Source organism: Pleurodeles waltl, chromosome 1_1, assembly GCF_031143425.1.
Source record: "Pleurodeles waltl isolate 20211129_DDA chromosome 1_1, aPleWal1.hap1.20221129, whole genome shotgun sequence".
Lineage (NCBI taxonomy): Eukaryota > Metazoa > Chordata > Amphibia > Caudata > Salamandridae > Pleurodeles > Pleurodeles waltl.
In genome coordinates, this window is record NC_090436.1 from 138,975,271 (window position 1) to 138,995,010 (window position 19,740).

Genomic DNA, 19,740 nt, shown 5'->3' on the forward strand with positions numbered 1-19,740 from the left:
TTCTAATAACTAAAGCATCTCGCTGCGATACGCATGCGCGAGCGCATGCAACGCAGGCTCGACCCTAAAAAAGCCTCTTCACTGCTGCCTGCACGTTGCTGCTCAGGAAAGCAGTCAACGCGCATGCGCTGCTGAATGCGTGGTGGTGTTTAAACATTACACCAGGATGAGTTCAGCATATTACAGTGCTGCACAACTACTTTCCAGGGTGGACGGCATCCACCTTGTGAAAATAGTGGGTGGACGCCGTCTACCCGCGTGTACCTCCGACTCGTGCCCTGGGAGGGGATTCACATGCTGTGCTGGTTTTTGACTGACCTACTGAAAGATCAATGAAAAGAGAGACCTCGTGCTTATCTACGGCCACCTGACCGGACGTGCTCGCACGTGGACCAGCACGCAGCAGGGCGGCAAAACCAAGGCCACGGGAAATAGTGACAAATAAAGGAGAAAACAGCTGCTGCAGAACCACCTACAGCATGACGTCACACCGACATCACCCAGGCTGGCCAAGTCTCGTCTCAGCAGCAAGCTGAGTTCATAGACAAGCTTTTGTTTATAATAGGTTTATTGTGCAACCATAGTAATGAGAGGCGGGTGTAAAATAAAGCGGTCTAGTCCGTCCAAGAGTTGCTTTTGGAACAAAATCAGAAGGCTGAAAATGCACCATCATATCGCCTTGCTGTAGCAGCCTCACGGCTGTGACCTTGCAGGTCTGGCAGGAGACAGCGTTTTTCAAGCACGGCTGAACTGCGATGCCACACACAAGGCGGCGGTTTCATAAATGGCCGCAAAGTTCAATGTCCCAGCATGCTCTGCGAGTTTCAGGCTGGCACTCTTGCTAATGAGTCACCGCTTGTCCAAAGTGCTCCCGAGAGACGTTAACTTGAGGACACAGGCCATCCTCGCATGCAGTTTCTGTTCAATAAAATGATCATGTGCGTTTCAACGGCTGGAGGGATGCCAAGTTTCCCTTCCCGGCACAAACATGGATGTAATAACGTGCAGCAGGAAACCTGTGAGACAAATGTGATCAAAAAAATGTCAAGAAAGAGAAAGTTGTCGATGATCGTCTTCAAATATGCAAATACCGAGCTTAGAGATTGGCTATTCGTGTTCCCACTTTTGGCCTGACACAAAAAAGGGCGAGTCTGGTATTTTTTGTTTTAGACATCCTAGTATTTAATAAGGAGAGCAGAGCGGCGGCCCATTAATGACTACAAATACGGCTCGACTGCACAGAAATGACAGTATTGCATATTTAATGAGAGAAACGGTGGATTCCTCTTGTGTCCTGGACGCTTCTGCAGGCACATATATCCACAGGATTACCTGGTAAGGAGGTTTGGGTGGAGGGAGAGGTGGGGTGTTGGCTGTGCAGCCTATCCCAGCTTGTTTCACAATCATAATATCTTGGTATAATTAAAATGACATGAATCCACTGGCATAGATGTTGCTTAAAGGAGCAGTGTTGCTAACACCGTAAATCTGAATATCTGCAATTAGCTTTCACAGAAGGGGCTGCATTTCAAAGGAGAATTAGGTAAATTTCAGGGTTTTGCCTAGTGCTCAATAGAGGGGCTGGACAGGGTTTTATTTTAAAGGGAACCGAAACCTGTGGCATTAAAGCGATTTGTCCAGGATCATACCAAGACAGATGAGAAAGCTGGGACTGGCGCACAGGTCTCCTATTTTCTCAGTAAACAGGTTATCCATTATATCACATACCTGACAAGGAGTGCTCCCTACTGCTGAGTTGCAACTTTTCAGATTGAGGGGAACAATCTGGTAAAAATGTGGGTGCTGGATGGGTCTAAGCATTTTCTACAATGCTGTGGCCAGGCAATCAGATCGTAGCAGTACTGCAGTTCCTTTTTCTGACCTACAGTACTGAAATTGTCAGCAGGCTTAAAAACTCCTGCAGGCATTCAAAATAAACTATTTTCTAAAATGTTTGGTACCGCAGCGGTACCATGGTACTTCTGCCACACCCAACACTCCAGATATATCTGACTTATTCTGAGGGGTTAGCTCAACCGTAGTCCCTCTTTAAATGCTAATTTCTCAAAAAACGCTACACTGATTTACATCAAATCACAAAAGGCATGCTTTTTGAGTAAAGGTCCAAAGTATTTCTGTATCAGAGAGCAAACTTTTGTGGAGGAATTAAAATGAGAAAAATCTATTTAATTGGGATTTAACCGGAAGAAAAGAAAACTAGAAATAGTCCCTGAAGAAAGAGTTCTTCTTACACAGCCCTTCTCATTGGCAACACACTCTCTTCCTGATCATCTCACAACAGGGCACTCTCCTCCAAAACAATGACCATCATGATCATCAAAATTACTTTACTGCGGCTCAAAACCATAAAAGCACATCATGAAAAGAGAGATAAGTAAAGACATAATATATAAATATAAAACATACTATGTTTAAAACTAATCAAAAACAGTACATGCACATTAAATAGAAAAATAAAATACTGTACAAATCTCAAGGCACTAGTCGAGCTTGATCAATTACATATACCTTTACGAACACACCATAACATTAATAAAAATCTCGATACTTAAGACAATTGGTTGCCATGAATTGGTTTTTAGGATTCTAAGGACGTCCACATGCTGCCTAATACCCAAATGCCTGCATATCGGAAGCAGCCACTTTCTTCTTGGGACGGCATAGATTTTACAGAAGAAAAAACATGGGCCTCAGACTCCTCACCTGCCCCACAAGCAGGACAAGTCTTACTCAGGGAGTTATTGCCACTCCTTCAGTTGCTTGTCAGCGCACGGACGGGCAATTAACTATGCCTAAACTGTGCAAATAATTTGCGGGCCAACAATGGCTGTATCTCATCTAAAAAGGGTCCAAGCCCATAATGGTCCTTGAACTCAAAAAATCTTTGAGCCATTGGGCCAAAAGAGCCACTCTCTAAAATAATCGACAATTTAAAATACTTGAATAAAACTACAAGATCTCTCTTGGACAACAACTATAAGGCCATCTCAGGTTCCTCCCACAACATGGGTTTACCCAGCTTGGTCATTATATCCCTGATGTAATACAACCAAGGCAAAATTCCAGCACCGGGTAGGCCAATCATTTCTTCCAATCCTCTCCTATATGGTTCTAATTCCTGAGTGGCCCACAATCTCTTCCACAAAAGGACAGGTCTGAGCCCCAGGTCTTCAGTAAATGCTCTTATTCCCATATCAAATCTCATCGGAATTAGGGATGTGCTTAATGGGAGGTTTTATAGCTGCCTAAGAAAAGCATTGTCAAGCTTTTGCATCCCATTCCCTGCTTTGTGCCCCCAAAGTTCAACCCCTCCCTACCTGCCCCCAATGCTTGTGATATGTACATTTCAATCACAGGGCTGATTGGTTTGAAAAAAGAACCTTTTGAAGCCCTTACCAGACCACCAGTGAACTGGGCCAGTTTAAGCTTTTGCCTGTCAATATGTAGGGACCAATCCATATGCTCCCCAAGTAGAACCCCTAGATCTTCAACTGGCTTCACCTTTTCCCAAAAAAAAAAAAAAACGCTAAATTTTGGGCCTGGGTAAGTAGTTGGTACCAGGTAGAAAACCATGTACTTGGTTCTACTCCTGTTAATTTCCAATCCCCGAAGCCTACAAAAACCATTAAAGCAATCAAAAGTCCTTTGGAGACCCATCACTGCCTGAGAGAGAAGAAGGGCGTCATCCGCTAACATTAGTGCAGGAATCTTGGCCAAAGCTGTTCTCGCGGCATCATTACTAACATTATTAAGTGAGTCAATAAGGCCGTTAATATACAATTGAAATAATGTGGGAGCCAAGACACAACCCCGTCTCACACCCTTTCTTACAGAAAAAAGGTCTGAGAGTTCCCCTAAACAATGAACAATTTTATCTCTTAAAACAGGTATCAAGATCAAGTATTTCAGACTTCGGCCTTTCCTTTTCGAAAATATGCCTATTTTGGATTTTAAAATGTAGGGGCCTGACTCTCAAAGACATTTGCAGCTGTCTACATGGAGATGGCTTGATTTACAAGTAAATTTAAGGTTTGTATTCTCAAACCAAGAATGTATAGTCATGAATTTATTTGCTCACACATTCTTTTATTTGAGTACGGTCTCATAGTATACGTGCCACCGAGGATGTCGAGGGGGCATTCCGACATGAGGGTCAGCTATGAAGCTTTGGCCAGCATACTTTTACTCTATCAACTCCAAGGAAAAGGGCAGAATGTGCACCTGTCATGGGCAGGAGTACAATCTCTTTCCAGCGTATGAATAGGAAGGTAGCAACAATACAACTGATGTAAGGAAAGGCGTTTTACCTTCAGAAAAAAAACTTCCCATAAATATTTTAAAGTTGGGAAATGCAACTACACTTGCGAGACATTTTCTCATTCTCAATTGTACATTAACATGAACATGAATGGTAATGAACAAATGGTAGTGTGGACACATTTTTCTGGTAATTCTCATGTAAAGTTTCAGCTTTTGGCAGTTACCTTCCAGAAGCAGTCTTGGTAGTCTTTGTAAATTTAAAAAAATTCAAAACCTACAACTAAATGAAGAATGAATTCAAGCTATGAAGATAATGGTTATTCTGAGAATACAGTTGGGGAGAAAGATATTGTATATACTTGGGAACTCTCTAAATAATTACATATTTTCCATTTTAAATCAAATGATTCCCTACCTAGCTAAAAAGCTAATAGTACTTAAATAAAAAAATATATATGCTATGTTAATATTTATGGTAAGAAATGTGTGTGCCCTTAACAAACCACTTTGGAAGTAAGGTAAACGCTTATGGTCTCATTTCCTCTGTTGTTGGAATACTGCCTGTCACCACTTCTTGAGTTCACCTATTGCTTTTTGTACTTTTGTGTACTTGTGGTGTCTCAGAGTGCTTTCAAAAAGCCAGAAGTAGGCATGTCAGATTATGCAAGAAGACACACAGCGAATAAATGTACTTTCATATTTCTCCCCGGGACCTGTGCTTTGGTTTCTAATTCTTCTCAAGAAGAAAACGGAACAACCACCAGATGCTACAACCAACCACCAGCGAGCAACAAGACCAACCACCAGATGGTACAGCCAACCACCAGCGAGCAACAAGTCCAACCACCAGATGCTACAGCCAACCACCAGCGAGCAACAAGACCAACCACCAGATGCTACAGCCAACCACCAGTGAGCAACAAGACAAACCACTAGGTACTAAATCTTCACAGGCACTGGAGTGGAACATTCTATCACAGCTAACCCAGAAAGTTTCAGGAATCTTTTAATACTTGGGGACTAAACGTGTGCAACTTGAATTTGCACCTTTACTGGCCTTTACTTTACTTTACGTATCCAATGAAGGGGCATAACTGCCACTGGGGAAGCAGGTGCAGTGACACCGGGGCATGAAGTCCCGAGGGGGCCATTGAACCCTGATAATTGCTTTATTTTACTATCTCTACAGCAGTCAAAGGGTCCATTTTCCTTGCCTGCACCGGGGCTCATGGCATCTGTGCTATGCTACTGATCTAATGTATGAACACTGAAAGCAAGGGAACTCATTCCTATAGAAGAACATAAAGCAAAAAGCCATTGTCATTCAAAAATCACATCCACACACATTTCCTTACCAAGCTGAGGGTCTATCTACTGACCTAAAAGATGCACAGGCAATTACCACCATAATCACATACCCTCAGCTCAATAAGCAAGACATAGCCACCTAACGCACAATAACAAATCATCACAAGGTGAATCAGAGTCCAGTCTGCAGCTGTAACCTGGGAACCATCAGGAAAGTCCCTAGAGTGCTGATTGTGCAACAAGGCTAATTCAGCAACAGGATATGTTCCCTTCAAATATCAATAACATAACGTAATGCAATACCGCAGACAATAAGATGAGCAACCAGCATCCCGCCCCACGTTCACCACCACCACTCCCTACTATATTTGTGGGCATCAAGCGTCCACTTACACCAACCTGTAGGCAGTGTGAAGTGTGGCAGGTATAGGAACAGAGGAAGGGAAGAGACAAAACACTTGCTGCAGGTAAAGGAGAAACTGGTAGAAGGGTGAATAAAGGTAGGAAAAGTAAAACCACTAAATGTTAATAATTGGGGTTACATTTCTAAAGGCAATGTGAGATGTCACACTCTCCCCATACTTCCACCCTTACCAATGCCTCTTAAATACAACTATTCTTTGCATTTTCATCATACATCTACCCCTCCCAGTGCCTCTTCTTCCCACTCCCCCATGCATGTACCCCTCCCAGTGTCCATTCTTTCCACTCTCCTCATACATCTACCCTAGAGCCTCTTTTTCCAACTTTCCTGATACATCTATCCCTCTCAATGCCTATTCTTCTGCTCTCCCCATATATCAACCTGTACCAGTGCCTCTTCTTCCCACTCTCCCCATACATCTACGTCTCCCAATTCCTCTTCTTCCCACTCTCTTTTACATCTACCCAACCCAATACCTCTTCTTCCCACTCTCCCCATACATCTACCTCACTCAATGCATCTTCTTCCAGTTCTCCCCATACATGCATACTCCCAGTGCCTCTTCTTTCAGTTCTCCCCATACATCTACCCGCTCAGTGCCTATTCTTCCAGTTCTCCCCATACATGTACTCCTACCAGCGCCTCTTCTTCCAGTTCTCCCCATACATTTACTCCTCCCAGCTCCTCTTCTTCCAGTTCTCCACACACATGTACCTCTCCCAGTTCTTCTTCCAGTTCTCCCCACACATGTACCCCTCCCAGTTCCTCTTCTTCCAGTTCTCCCCACACATCTACCCCTCCCAATGCCTCTACTTTTAGTTCTCCCCTTACATGTAATCCTCCCAGTGTCTCTTCTTCCAGTTCTCCTCATACATCTTCCCCTCCCAATGCCTCTTCTTCCAGTTCTCCCCACACATGTACCCCTTCTTCTATGCCTCCTAATACATTTACATGAATACAAATTAGCATTGCACTGCTTGGCACACGATTCTGTTTTTTAAAAAGCTGGAGAAACTGTCTTTGTAAGTCCTACAACTCGAACGTGTATTTTGAAGTTAGGACTATTGAATAAAATTCAATAATGTTTCAGTGTTCAATGCTTTTGGTTCTTAATCACTCATATGCTTAAAAAGAGCACCGTGTCTTCAGTGTAAATATAACTACCTATAGCTTTCCAGTTGGGGTCGACCACCGGCCCTGTAAACGCGGTGCAATGAGGCTTAAAGATCATATGTTCCAGATGCAGTTCTATTTTTAAATTTGTAGCATTGATTTTACCCTCTCCAGGCAGAAATATTAGAATACGTATGGAAATGGGATTACAAGTACTGTATAAAACAACTGTAGGTAATGGGGCGTATTCAGCTCTCTAACACACGATGCTCTGCACAGGGCCAGTAGAACTATTAAAGGGGGCTATAGTGAGCTCAGACAAGCACGAGCAACCAACCCACTATTCGTAGCGGCATTCCAAGGTTGCTGAGTTACGGGGTGATGGACGGACATGACTGTCTCCTCCCAGGAGCGTAGCTTGGTCAGTGAGATTGAGGGGTGTGAGCCTCAGATTCTCCAAAAACCACGCTGGCATTTAATGTTAAACGCGTTATAAAACAAGGAGGGCTTGCACGAGGGGCTTACGGGTCAGTGGAAAGGGAGAGGAACGCAGAATAGTATGGCTACTAAATGAGAGAAAACAGAAGTTTTGAACAAAATAAAGGACATTTTTGAAGAAGAGACAGGGAGAGTGTCTGCGTTTTCGTCTGTATATTTGTAAAAAAAAAAAACCTCTGGTGAAATCCGACAGACATCTCACCGTACCCGACTGAAACCACTTGTACCAAACTATTAATACAAATGTATATTAGAGGGGTGTACCACTCCAAACATCCCCCTGAAGCCACACCCCTGTCTCCTCCACCAACACTCGAGGCGCAATGTGCACATGGTTTGCCAACAGCAACACCAACGCTCGGGCAATGAAGGAATCTTTGCATCTGCAGAACACCTGAAAATCAGCTTCACAAGAAATAGCGAGAACAATAAGGGAGTGTTCATAGTAATACAATAATCCTTCATTATAAATCACACTGTGTCTATCTGGATTTGGAGCACTGAATAAAAATAACCCAAATCATTTAAAAATACAAGAACACGCAAAAATGAGTTCGTTTCCAAGTTGTACGTAGAAAACAGTATACACACTAAAAAAAAGTCATCAATGTTAATACAAGTGCTTCCTCGCGCTGCACTTTTTCACACCTATCGCAGATGAGTATTTTCTGAAAGCAATTAAATAAACCCAAAGATAAAACTCCTGGAATACAGTAAATTTAACACCGACTCATTTTCATGCTATTTTTTTTTATAAAGCATATACTCATTTTAAGTATCTTGGGAATACCGAGTGCAACCCTACAATGGTACATACAACATCTTCGAATGCAAAAACCTAAATGTTAGAAAACTAATGGGTGCTATTGCGATGTTCGCGATTGCTATGGGAAGTAGACCGTGCACAGTCGTGGTCACCTCAGCGGCTTTATCATAGTGGAGTCGCGCAAAGTAGAAAATATCCAATAGAAAAGTGTAGGCCAATAGATGACAACAGGTGTGCAAGAGCAATGCCGGCCCTCGTCAAATTAATCACAAGTAGTTTAGGTTGAAAGCACTACACTAATGCCTGAGTAAGCCCGGCATAGTGTCTTACCCCTCACCCTGTGAGGAAACTGTGCTGTACAATACTCCTACGCGTTCTACACATAGTACACCAAAGCTAGGGTAATAGTCAACAAATCTCCTGAGTTAACACAAAAATAAAAATACAAAAACTCTACTGTGAACCGTGGTGGATTTGTGCCATACCGTGGAACAGGAATTTAATTGTAAGCAGTGAATCACTGCACAGAAAGCACCTGCCACTGTGAAGGCTGCTGCCATTGGATATCTCTCTGCAGAAGGGAAAAAGCGTGAAAAGCCTTAGCAGTACCTTTCAAACATGTTTCGGAGTCCAGCCAACACCTCTTGACTGCTGAATCAAAGCCCGGAATCTTGGAGTGGCTACATTAGGTTCCATGCCAGAGCAGACTCAAGCAGCAGCTGGGTTCCGTAAGCGCTACAGACCACCACAAAACTGGAAGGTTGCCTCTTCAGGCCAGCTCGACCGCCTCTGTATGCAGGATCCACGTCTGCCATGCGAAAGCCAAAACACCAACCTCCAGCGAGACACTGAGTCCCCTCAGGCCTGATAGCATTCCAAACAAGGCGTTCCTTTTGGCTCCCAAGCCTGCCACACCACCTATGAGCAACGGCAACTCTTAACCACCCCCCACCCAACAACATCAACACGTCAGATCTGTAGGTAAAGACTAGCTATTGTGTCTGCTCTCAGCAGGCAGAATTCAGGCCAAGACTGTGATTGCAAACCTGCCCTGGCCACGCCCAAGACTATATTCGTGAAACCACAGCCAAGCCCAGACCTTCCCCTGTGATCACTGCTTGATAAACTGTAGTTTGAAGAGACTTTCTTTGGTTATGCTAAACTTTCCCATTTCCTTTTGCGAAACAACTTGCTTTATGCCACGTGAAGGAAAACAAATACAAAAACAGAAATACAAAAACAGAAATATTTCCGCATCTGTGCACGGAGGGTTTATAGTTTATAGCAAGATTTAAGCGTCTCCTTCTTTTTCAGAAAGATCAACAGCCCATAAACTCTGAGTATTTAGTAAATTCTCTCCTTACATTGCTTAATCAAGGATTAAACATTTTACTGCAGAAAAAATGTTAAATCTTGGAAAATTAAATATTTAACAAAGCAATAAATTCCATACCTTGTACAGAGGAGTGAAGCCACAGTACTTGCAGAAGTGTGGACGTATTCCGCAGTGAAGAGAGGATGCTCTCTGCTTCTAGGCATCCAGTGCTTCATCGCCAGCGTGCTATGCGAACCGAAGGTAACTTGGAAGGGCACATCGCTGCCACATCCACGACCCCTGAGACCATGAATGTCAAGGGAAGTGCCCGGAGTGGCAAAACTGAGAGTTGCAGTGAGAGCCATCTCTCTTCCTCAGGGGCTGGTGTGTGCGTCTGTACAAGCACATGTACTTGCATGCAAGTGTATAAAACATGTAGTAATTTGTGTGTGTGTGTGTGTGTGTGCATGTGTACCCACTGGCCTACACTGAAACATACAACAGCGCGTTATGTATCTATGAACCCATTGCCCTACACTTGAATACTTACTGGTGCACAGTATCCACATGTTTCTACGGACTTGCAGTACCTGAGCACCTGTAAATGCATTGTGAGCTAATGCCAACAGTATAGAAACTGTCACACAGACAATTGATGTATGTGCTCTGTGATATCTTAGAATACTCCTATTGTATTGTATTTGTTCTTAATCAGTAGTCATTTAATAGAGGTGCTGTACATAGCAAGATGGTACATAGCAGTGATAAAGCACTAGAAGCAGTTTCCATATTTGTTGCTCAGCGCTGTAGGAAAGTACCATCTTGCCTGGCATGTTACCCCCATTTTTTACTTATATGTCAGTTTGTTCTTGCCTGTGTCACTGGGACCCTGCTTGGCAGGACCCCAGTGCTCATATTTGTGGCCTATATGTGTTCCCTGTGTGGTGCCTAACTGTATCACTGAGGCTGTGCTAACTAGAACCTCAGTGTTCATGCTCTCTCTGCTTTTTAAATTGTCACTGCAGGCTAGTGACCACTTACACCAATTCTGATTGGCACACTGGAACACCCTTATAATTCCCTAGTATATGGTACCTAGGTACCCAGGGTACTGGGGTTCCAGGAGATCCCTCTGGGCTGCAGCATTTCTTTTGCCACCCATAAGGAGCTCAGACAATTCTTACACAGGACTGCCACTGCAGCCTGAGTGAAATAACATCCACGTTATCTCACAGCCATTTTACACTGCACTTAAGTAACTTATAAGTCACCTATATCTCTAACCCTCACTTAGTGAAGGTTAGGTGCAAAGTTACCAAGAGTGAGGGCACCCTGGCACTAGCCAAGGTGCCCCCACATTGTTCAGGGCAATTTCCCCGTACTTTGTGAGTGCGGGGACACCATTAAACGTGTGAACTACATATAGGTCAATACCTATGTGTAGCTTCACAATGGCAACTCCGAACATGGCCATGTAACATGTCTAAGATCATGGAATTGTCCCCCCAAGCCAAATCTGGTATTGGGGTGCCAATCCCATGCATCACCGGGGCTCCAGCATGGACCCCGGGTACTGCCAGACTAGCTTTCTGGGGTTCTCTCTGCAGCTACTGCTGCTGCCAACCCTCAGACAGGTTTCTGCCCCTCTGGGGCCTGGGCAGCCCAGTCCCAGGAAGGCAGAACAAAGGATTTCCTCTGAGAGAGGGTGTTACACCCTCTCCCTTTGGAAATAGGTGTTAAGGGCATGAGAGAAGTAGCCTCTCATGGCCTCGGGAAATGCTTTGAAGGGCACAGATGGTGCCCTCCTTGCATAAACCAGTCCACACTGGTTCAGGGATCCCCCAACCCTGCCCCGAAACTGGACAAAGGAAAGGGGATTGACCACTCCCCTGTCCATCACCACCCTAGGGGTGGTGCCCAGAGCTCCTCCAGTGTGTCCCAGACCTCTGCCATCTTGAATGCAGAGGTGTGAAGGCACAATGGAGTCCTCTGAGGGGCCAGTGCCAGCAGGTGACATCAGAGACCCCTCCTGATAGGCTCTTACCTGGTTAGGTAGCCAATCCTCCTCTGAGGGCTAATTAGGGTCTCTCCTGTGGGTTTCTCTTCAGATAACGAATGCAAGAGCTCACCAGAGTTACTCTGCACTTCACTCTTCGACTTCTGCCAAGGATCGACCGCTGACTGCTCCAGGACGCCTGCAAAACCGCAACAAAGTAGCAAGAAGACTACCAGAAACATTGTAGCGCCTAATCCTGCTGGCTTTCTCGACTGTTTCCTGGTGGTACATGTTCTGAGGGCTGTCTGCCTTCACCCTGCACTGGAAGCCAAGAAGAAATTTCCTGTGGGTCGACAGAATCTTCCCCCTGCCAACGCAGGCACCGAATATCTGCATCGCCGGTCATTTGGGTCCCCTCTCACCCTGACGAGCTTGGTCCCTGGAACACAGGAGCTGGATCCAAGTGGCCCGACAGTCCAGTGGCCCTTCTGTCCAAATTTGGTGGAGGTAAGTCCTTGCCTCCCCACGCCAGACAGTAATCCTGCGTACTGCGTGATCTGCAGCTGCTAGGGCTTGTGTCACTTTTGCAAGACTTCCTTCGTGCACAGCACAGCCCAGGTCCCCAGCACTCCATCCTGCATTACCCAACTCGCTGAGTTGACCTCCGGCTTCGTGGGACCCTCTTTTGTTGTGTTGAGATGACCGCGGTGCTCAGATTTCCTGAACACCTGGCAGCACCCAAAATCTTCAACCACGACTCTTGCAGCTAGCAAGGCTTGTTTGTGGTCTTTCTGCGTGGAAACAATTCTGCATCCTCCAGCACGCCGTGGGACATCTTCTGACCAAAGAAGAAGTTCCTGGCACCTTCCGTTGTTGTCGAATCTTTGGCTTCTTCCACCTGGAGGCAGCCCTTTTGCACCTTCATCCGGGGTTTAGTGGGCTCCTGCCTCCCCCCAGACATTTGCGTTACTCTTGGACTTGGTCCCCTTCCTTTGCAGGTCCTCAGGTCCAGGAATCCATCTTCAGTGCTTTGCAGTCAGTTGTTGCCTTTGCAGAATCCCCTATCTCGACTTTACTGTCTTTCTGGGGTAGTAGGGTAACTTTACTCCTACTTTTCAGGATCTTGGGGTGTAGTATCTGGAACACCCTTAGTGTTTTCTTACACTCCCAGTGACCCTCTACACACCACACTAGGCCTGGGGTCCATTCATGGTTAGCATTCCACTTTTGGAGTATATGGTTTGTGTTGCCCCTAGGCCTATTTTCTCCTATTGCATTCTATTGTGTTCTACAGTGTTTGCACTACTTTTCTAAGTGTTTTACTTACCTGATTTTGGTTTGTGTGTATATTTTGTACATTTTACTTACCTCCTAAGGGAGTATATCCCCTGAGATACTTTTGGCATATTGTCACTAAAAATAAAGTACCTTTATTTTTAGTAACTCTGAGTGTTGTGTTTCTTATGATATAGTGCCATATGATATAAGTGGTATAGTAGGAGCTTTGCATGTCTTCTAGTTCAGCCTAAGCTGCTCTGCTTTAGCTACCTCTATCAGCCTAAGCTGCTAGAACACTACTAATTTACTAATAAGGGATAACTGGACCTGGCACAAGGTGTAAGTACCACAAGGTACCCACTATAAGCCAGGCCAGCCTCCTACAAGCGCTCTCTGATTTTTAACCTTTATTTCACAAATCTTTTTTATTTCCTTGCAGTTGGGGACCTGACCATCTCATCACGTTTTTCTGATTTGAACTCCTTTTCATTTCTGTGCCGTGGGCACTTTATAATTGTATTTTATTATTTAATTTTATTTTGGTTTCACCCTTTTAGTTAGCCCTCATACGGCCCTTTCTAGTGCTAAAGGCAGTGAAACTTGCCCCATGCTGCAGGGGTAGCTGGGCTCTAATTTGACTATTCCATTTGCCACAGTCTTCTCTTTATTACTTTTGAGAGGCCATGTCGTCCTGACAACAGCTGCCCCTCCTGACATCTGATGATGATGGCAGCCATTTTGAGACTGCTGTAGTGGGTGTGACGGCTGTATGCCAAAAGCACGCCAAAGACAAGCCTATCTGCACCAATCAGTGCATAGACCCGGCATAGGGCATATAATGCAGCCTCTCTGCCCGCTAACGGGGATCACCAACTCAAATACTTCGCTGCAGAGCTTCTTTCCTTATGAAACCTTCCTCATACTACTCAGGTGAATGACCGCTCTTCCTCACTCTTAGCTGCATTTCCACATTACCATAATATCTAAAAGTAGAAATTCTTCCCATTCCGACTAAGGTATTCCCTTCCTCCACATTGCTTTCTTGTCTGGTATGTGGACCTCCTCGTGATGCAGATAATTTTGGATTAGCTTTAATCAAGTTAATTGATCTATTTGCCTTCAAGGGATCCAAAGTTGCCCTGGGAGCAGCACAGACTAATGTCCCAGAAAGGACTACCACCTACACAGCAGACAACTCATGCTCTTGATCACATGTAGTCTCTTTAAGGTGCACTTACTATTTCTTCGGTGACCGCATACTATGTCAGACCATGCCACAATGCTATTAATCTTCCTTATGGTCAAATTCTCACTGGCTCACCTTCTGTATGATGTGTTCGTAGAAGACGCTCGGCCAAAGTGATGTCCACTAGCCTTTATATGCTGTTACCCATGTTCTGTCCTCTGACTGATCCAACAGCTGCTATTTTTATCTCTATGACCGGCTTACTATCACCATAGATTAGGGGGTTCCTCTCCAAAGAGCTAAAGCTTCTCCTACCCTTCCCTAGGACCCATGATACAATGACATTGAAAATGATCTTGAACAGCAGTGGAAACAAACTAAACGACAATGAAACAAAATGTTCTGCTCTGCCTTCAGGGCTCCGTTTGGCAGATCCAGAAATGGTTACAATTAAACTAATCATAGGACCTTCTCCATTTACTATCAGGTCCGCATTCTCATGGGACCCAATTCTGCTAAGGAAGATTGGCAGTAATGTATTGTCTAGTGGGAAAATCCTTCAAATATTTGGAAAATTGGTGGAATTTAGGGATATTGCGTCAAGGCACTGGCATGTTAATTTTACTATAATTTAATTGTGATTGATTAATGGATTCCTACATTGAAAATACCATGGGTTTGTGATCTAATTGTTATTTTTATGATACAGTTCTTGAGAAGTTTTAGGGTTCTGTATTAACAACCATGCAATAGTGTCTTTTCTGTTAAATAAGTGGCTCTTTCAAGTGTATTGTTTTTAAGTGATCGGATTTTGTTTTTACCCACTTACCAACCAACTTGCTGGGATACTTGTTACTTCCACACTGGAAACGAAGGCAGGGAAATGTGGAGCTGCATTGAGGCCCTTGGAATGAAAGTCAGGGGAAGAATCTCTCTGTTTCTCTGTTTGGGTTTGTGGGCCTCATTACTTCTAGAATTGAGGGGAGCATAAGCTGGTGATGTTTATAGTTTTCAGAAACTAGTACAACAAGGTTCTGAGAAACTGGTGGGAAAAAGATGGTCATTCCTCCAAATGGAATACTTTGCAACTGGTGGATCTGAGTTAGGAGAACCTTCACCAACCTATTCCATTTAACCAAAATGAAGCATTCTACAGAACACCCAGAATAAAATTGTATAGAAGCATATTACTGAACTTTCAACAGCACCACCTCCTAGCAACAACACTCAACACAAAAGTCACAATACATCACAACTAACCAACACAGCTCAGATATTGCAGATAATTTGACCTCACCACACGAGATAATAAACAACACACCTTCCTATGCTCATTTCCAGGGCTGCACTTGGGTGTGCAGTGCCACGCAATGAGACCTGTACTTAGAAGCTGCTATACTTCTAGGTGATAACAGACAGCATCCATTCCAGCCCATTAGGTAGAACAATGTGCACACATACAACACAGCTCAGATATTCCATATAGATGACCATAACTGAACTAAAAAAAGTGCCAACAATAATAGTAAACTATCAGAACTAAATTTTCAGTTACCTCATACGCATATATCACGCCAGGCAATGCGTAAACCAGTCTTTTTGATGATGCACAATGAAACTGGTAGAAACCTCCTGCTACAGACAACAAACTACAGTACTCCAAGTGTATACAACATATTATCCACATGCAAACTACTAATGACACTAATCCAAAATAAAAGAGTCTCTAGTCTGAGTAATGGAATAATTGAGAGAACTCGGAACAAACCCGGACCCGGCATTGCTGAGAGGCTATGCTGATGCAGTATCTTGCTTCACTTCCTAAAAAAGCAAAAATATAGGTATTGCTGTAATTTTGTGTGGTGCTCTCTCTTCCATTCAATACAAAAAGAAGAGTTATTGGATACAAAGTATTTAACAACAATGTCTGTGTGCAAATGTGTATGGGTGTGCGTATGTGTGTATTTGCCTGTGCATTTGTGTGATGCTCAAACTAACCAATCACTGATAATAAAAAATGGGAAACTTTCCTTTCAGGGCAGAAAACAAGTGAGAGCTGCCTTAACACCTCAAAGGTACCCATTCAATAGCTTGCTTTTGAACAATCAGTGCATATAATTGTGGTTCCCTTTCTGTCCCTGCCCAACTTTTCCTTGCTCTGCCTAGTAGCGCTCCACCTGACATAAGCCAGACCTACAGCTCTGCGGTCTTCACTCCATGTGCTGAGGGGACCGTTTTGCCTAGAGCACAGAAATACAGCATGAGACGTAGGTCAGCTGGACGGAAATGTGGAGGAGTTAAATACTCTAAAACGCCCTCTATTGGAAGACTGGGGAAAGACAATGACTTCCAGCAGCTTCCACTCCTAAAATGAAGCTTGTCAAAGTGGAGGCCAACTGCTGAAAGAAAACATGTCTAAGCAAATCATCATTATGAAATTAATATTGCGTGTTATAGAAAAATGTGCAACATATGTTGGAATACTTTTTAAATGTAAAATAATGTCCTTTAGGACAACTAGAATTTGTAGGCAGCTAAGACGCAGTGCAGAGGACCCACAGTTGCTGCAAGACGTTCGGAAAGAACGTAAGCTGCTGAAAAGGGAACTGTGGATCTTCAGGCAAAACAAGCAAGAATCTTTGTGGGCCAAGTTATTTCATGCGGCCAAGCTAAAGGACTCAAAGAAATTTTGGAAATTAATAAATGCCATAGACAAAGGCCTAAGAGCAGCCTGCAGTACAAATATATCAGAGGAGGGTTGGGCCAAATATTTGATGTCGCACATTTCAAAAGATAGCCCAAACCAGGCTGACTCCGGAGGGCCCCAGGATACCTTAAGGGACATTCACTCAATCAAACCTCTACAGTATGTACCTGCTGAAATGCTCAAAATCATCAAGAAAGCTCGTTCAGACTGTGCCCCAGGTCCAAATGGAATTCCTTGAACCATATTTAAAGAAGTCATCATGTAGTGGGCCAACTTTTTCACCAGCATGTTCAACACCATCCTGGCAGAAGGGCAGATTTCAGGAACCTGGAAAGGCTCAATCATCCAACCCATTTTCAAAGGGGGAGCTGTATCAGTACCAAACAATTAAAGCTTGATAGCATTACTAGATGCAGATCACAAACTTTTTGCAACCCTGCTTCTGCAGGATTTAGAGCAATGGTCAGGATCTACTGGCAGGTTCTCACTGAACCAGACTGGGCTTGTGAGTAAACAAGGCTCATTAACAAACCTTATGGCATTAGGATTAATCATCAATAGAGCAAAAGCTACTCGCATACCGCTTTATATGTGTTTTGTTGATTTTAAGGCATCATTCAATAGTATTCCACAAGAAAATTTATGGGCTAAGCTCATGCAGTGGGGGATTCCGCTCAATCTCTTAGCAGCCATTAAGATGCTCTACACGGATACCTGGGTTAAAGTGAAGGTTGGTAGCGGTACCCACCTTTCAAGAGCAATCAAAGCCACAACAGGGTTAAAGCAAGGGTGCGTTCTCGCACCCCTCCTTTTCAACTTATACATTTCAGATCTTTCTCCGGCACTAGACGCAGTGGTATCACACGCTCCAAGCCTTGGCGGCACCCCACTGTCAAACATCCTCTAAGCAGTTGACTTGCTTTTACTTAGTAACATAAAGGTGGGCCTCCAGAGACTAATGAATCATCTGGCAACATATTGCCATGGAAAACACTTTAGTCATTAATCTCCAAAAAACTAAGGTTATTTCATTGAACCGTCATATTTGAAAACAGCGAAAATGGTTCGACGGAGGCATTGCGGACAAGATGTCGACTTACACATACTTAGATGTTAAAATAGACTCCAGGAATACCTTTGCTCCCCAAAAGGAAGCAATCAGGGGTAAAGCCTTAGCTCTACTTTTTGCATTCTCAACTTTGGCAAAAACTCTGTGGGACTGCAATCTTCAACCACTTGTGGCAGTAATGAAGGCTAGGCTGGAACCTAATGGCAGGAACAGACACAACCTTAATGGAGAAAATCATCGCAAAAACATATATATCGGTTTTTCAGGTCCCAAGATCGGGATCACCTGCCCAGATTAGATTAGAGTTTTCACTAGCCACACAAGATCTAACTAGGCCAGGAGCGTTTGTGAAATTCTGCTATAAACTGATAGGAGTGCCTAAAGGCACACTAGACAGCTTAGTCTGGACTGAGATTAATCTCGCAAAACGATCTCAGTGAATTTATAAAAAAAAACTATGGTTGTATGATTTATGGATGCTGGATACAACTGTCCAAGATTTGTCACCAAGTCGGTAAGGTGGCTAAGTTGGGTCGAGGAAAAGGCTGAATTCGCCCAACGCTTACATGTATTGTTGGTATTAAAATCTTACAGCAGCCTAAGAGCTTCTGCCACCATTGAGGCCGCATACTCCATGAAAGTTAAACAGAAGTTCCATTGGCTTAAGGGTGGGACCAATCTCCACACTGGACTTTTTACCAAAATGGGAAAGAAAAGTCGACATGGGGAGTATGGAGTGTTGCCTGTGACACCAAACAAAATAATCTTGCTCCATATTCTGTGCATCTGCCTCCGATTTGAGCATTTGCGAACGGCCCTACTTAAAATAGAGTTTAAGACACTTGAGATTAGAGCATGTGGGGCAGCCGTAATAGAATCATTAAAGCCAGCGAGCACAACTCTTAACATCTGGCTTGTCCAGTTTCTTGATATTTTTAAAGACCTTGTTAAAGGGATGCCTTCAATCCAGCTGAAGATGAAGCAAGCTGGCTGAACCTGGGACATCAAGAGGGTGTGGAGTACATGTAATTCATTTTAGCAAGGCAAAGTGCATAAGCGCTACCCGCATTATTTGCAGACTATGCTAGCACCTCAGGACCTTACTCCTCTACATGCTATGATAGTGAGTATAAATGGCCCCTGGTGTTTGGCTCTATACGTAGGCTTACAGGTTTTAATTGTCAGGTTTTTACAACTGTTAAAAACATGCATTTTTAGAAGCAGATCTTATTGTTGAGTTGTATGCCACGCAACGTTATGGTTTTAATTAACTAATTAACTAATATTTGAATTGAACTTTTAGGACAACTACGCAAAAACAGCAGTTGCGTTTCTGAGCTCCATTCCCCCTCCTCCTTCTCAAATGACAAGGCTCGACTAAAGTTTAACGACTTCTGCATTTAATAGCATTTTGCAAATTGCTTTTCTGCAATGTTAAGTGCTTTTAACACCTGTTTTATTATTATCTATTGTCACTTATGAGTCTTCCATTAAAGTATGATAAGGTGTCTCAATCTCATCTTCAGGATATCCAGAGAGAATAATGTGTGATCCAGCAGTGAGAATTACTTCAGAAATAGTCAACCAAGGGAATTCATAAAAAGTGCCCTAATTTCTAAAGACTGTAGCGCAATTTTAGACACATCAACCCATAAAAAAAAGACAGTATGCGATTTAACTATGGCTAGGAAATGTGATTGTAGTGGTCTCTTAAAATCCCTACTGGTGACACACTTGACACTTATCCAATTAAATAGCACTCGTTTTCTTGATCTTAGAAAGATCTGCGCCTTCAGCAT

The 19,740-nt window shown here is 43.6% G+C and overlaps 1 protein-coding gene across 2 annotated transcripts in view; it reads right to left on the reverse strand.

Moving 5' to 3' along the window:
- ZBTB7C (zinc finger and BTB domain containing 7C) overlaps positions 1 to 19,740 on the reverse strand; it is a 228,585-nt gene that overhangs the window by 87,071 nt on the left and 121,774 nt on the right. The window contains exon 1 of one of the 2 annotated variants that reach the window (XM_069219074.1): positions 9,000 to 9,330. The exons of the other annotated variant lie outside the window; for it this stretch is intronic. Coding sequence (XP_069075175.1) covers positions 9,000 to 9,010 — 11 coding nt within the window. The 5' untranslated portion in view covers positions 9,011 to 9,330. Of the gene's footprint in view, positions 1 to 8,999; positions 9,331 to 19,740 lie in introns of those variants that run through there. 2 annotated transcript variants of the gene reach the window in all.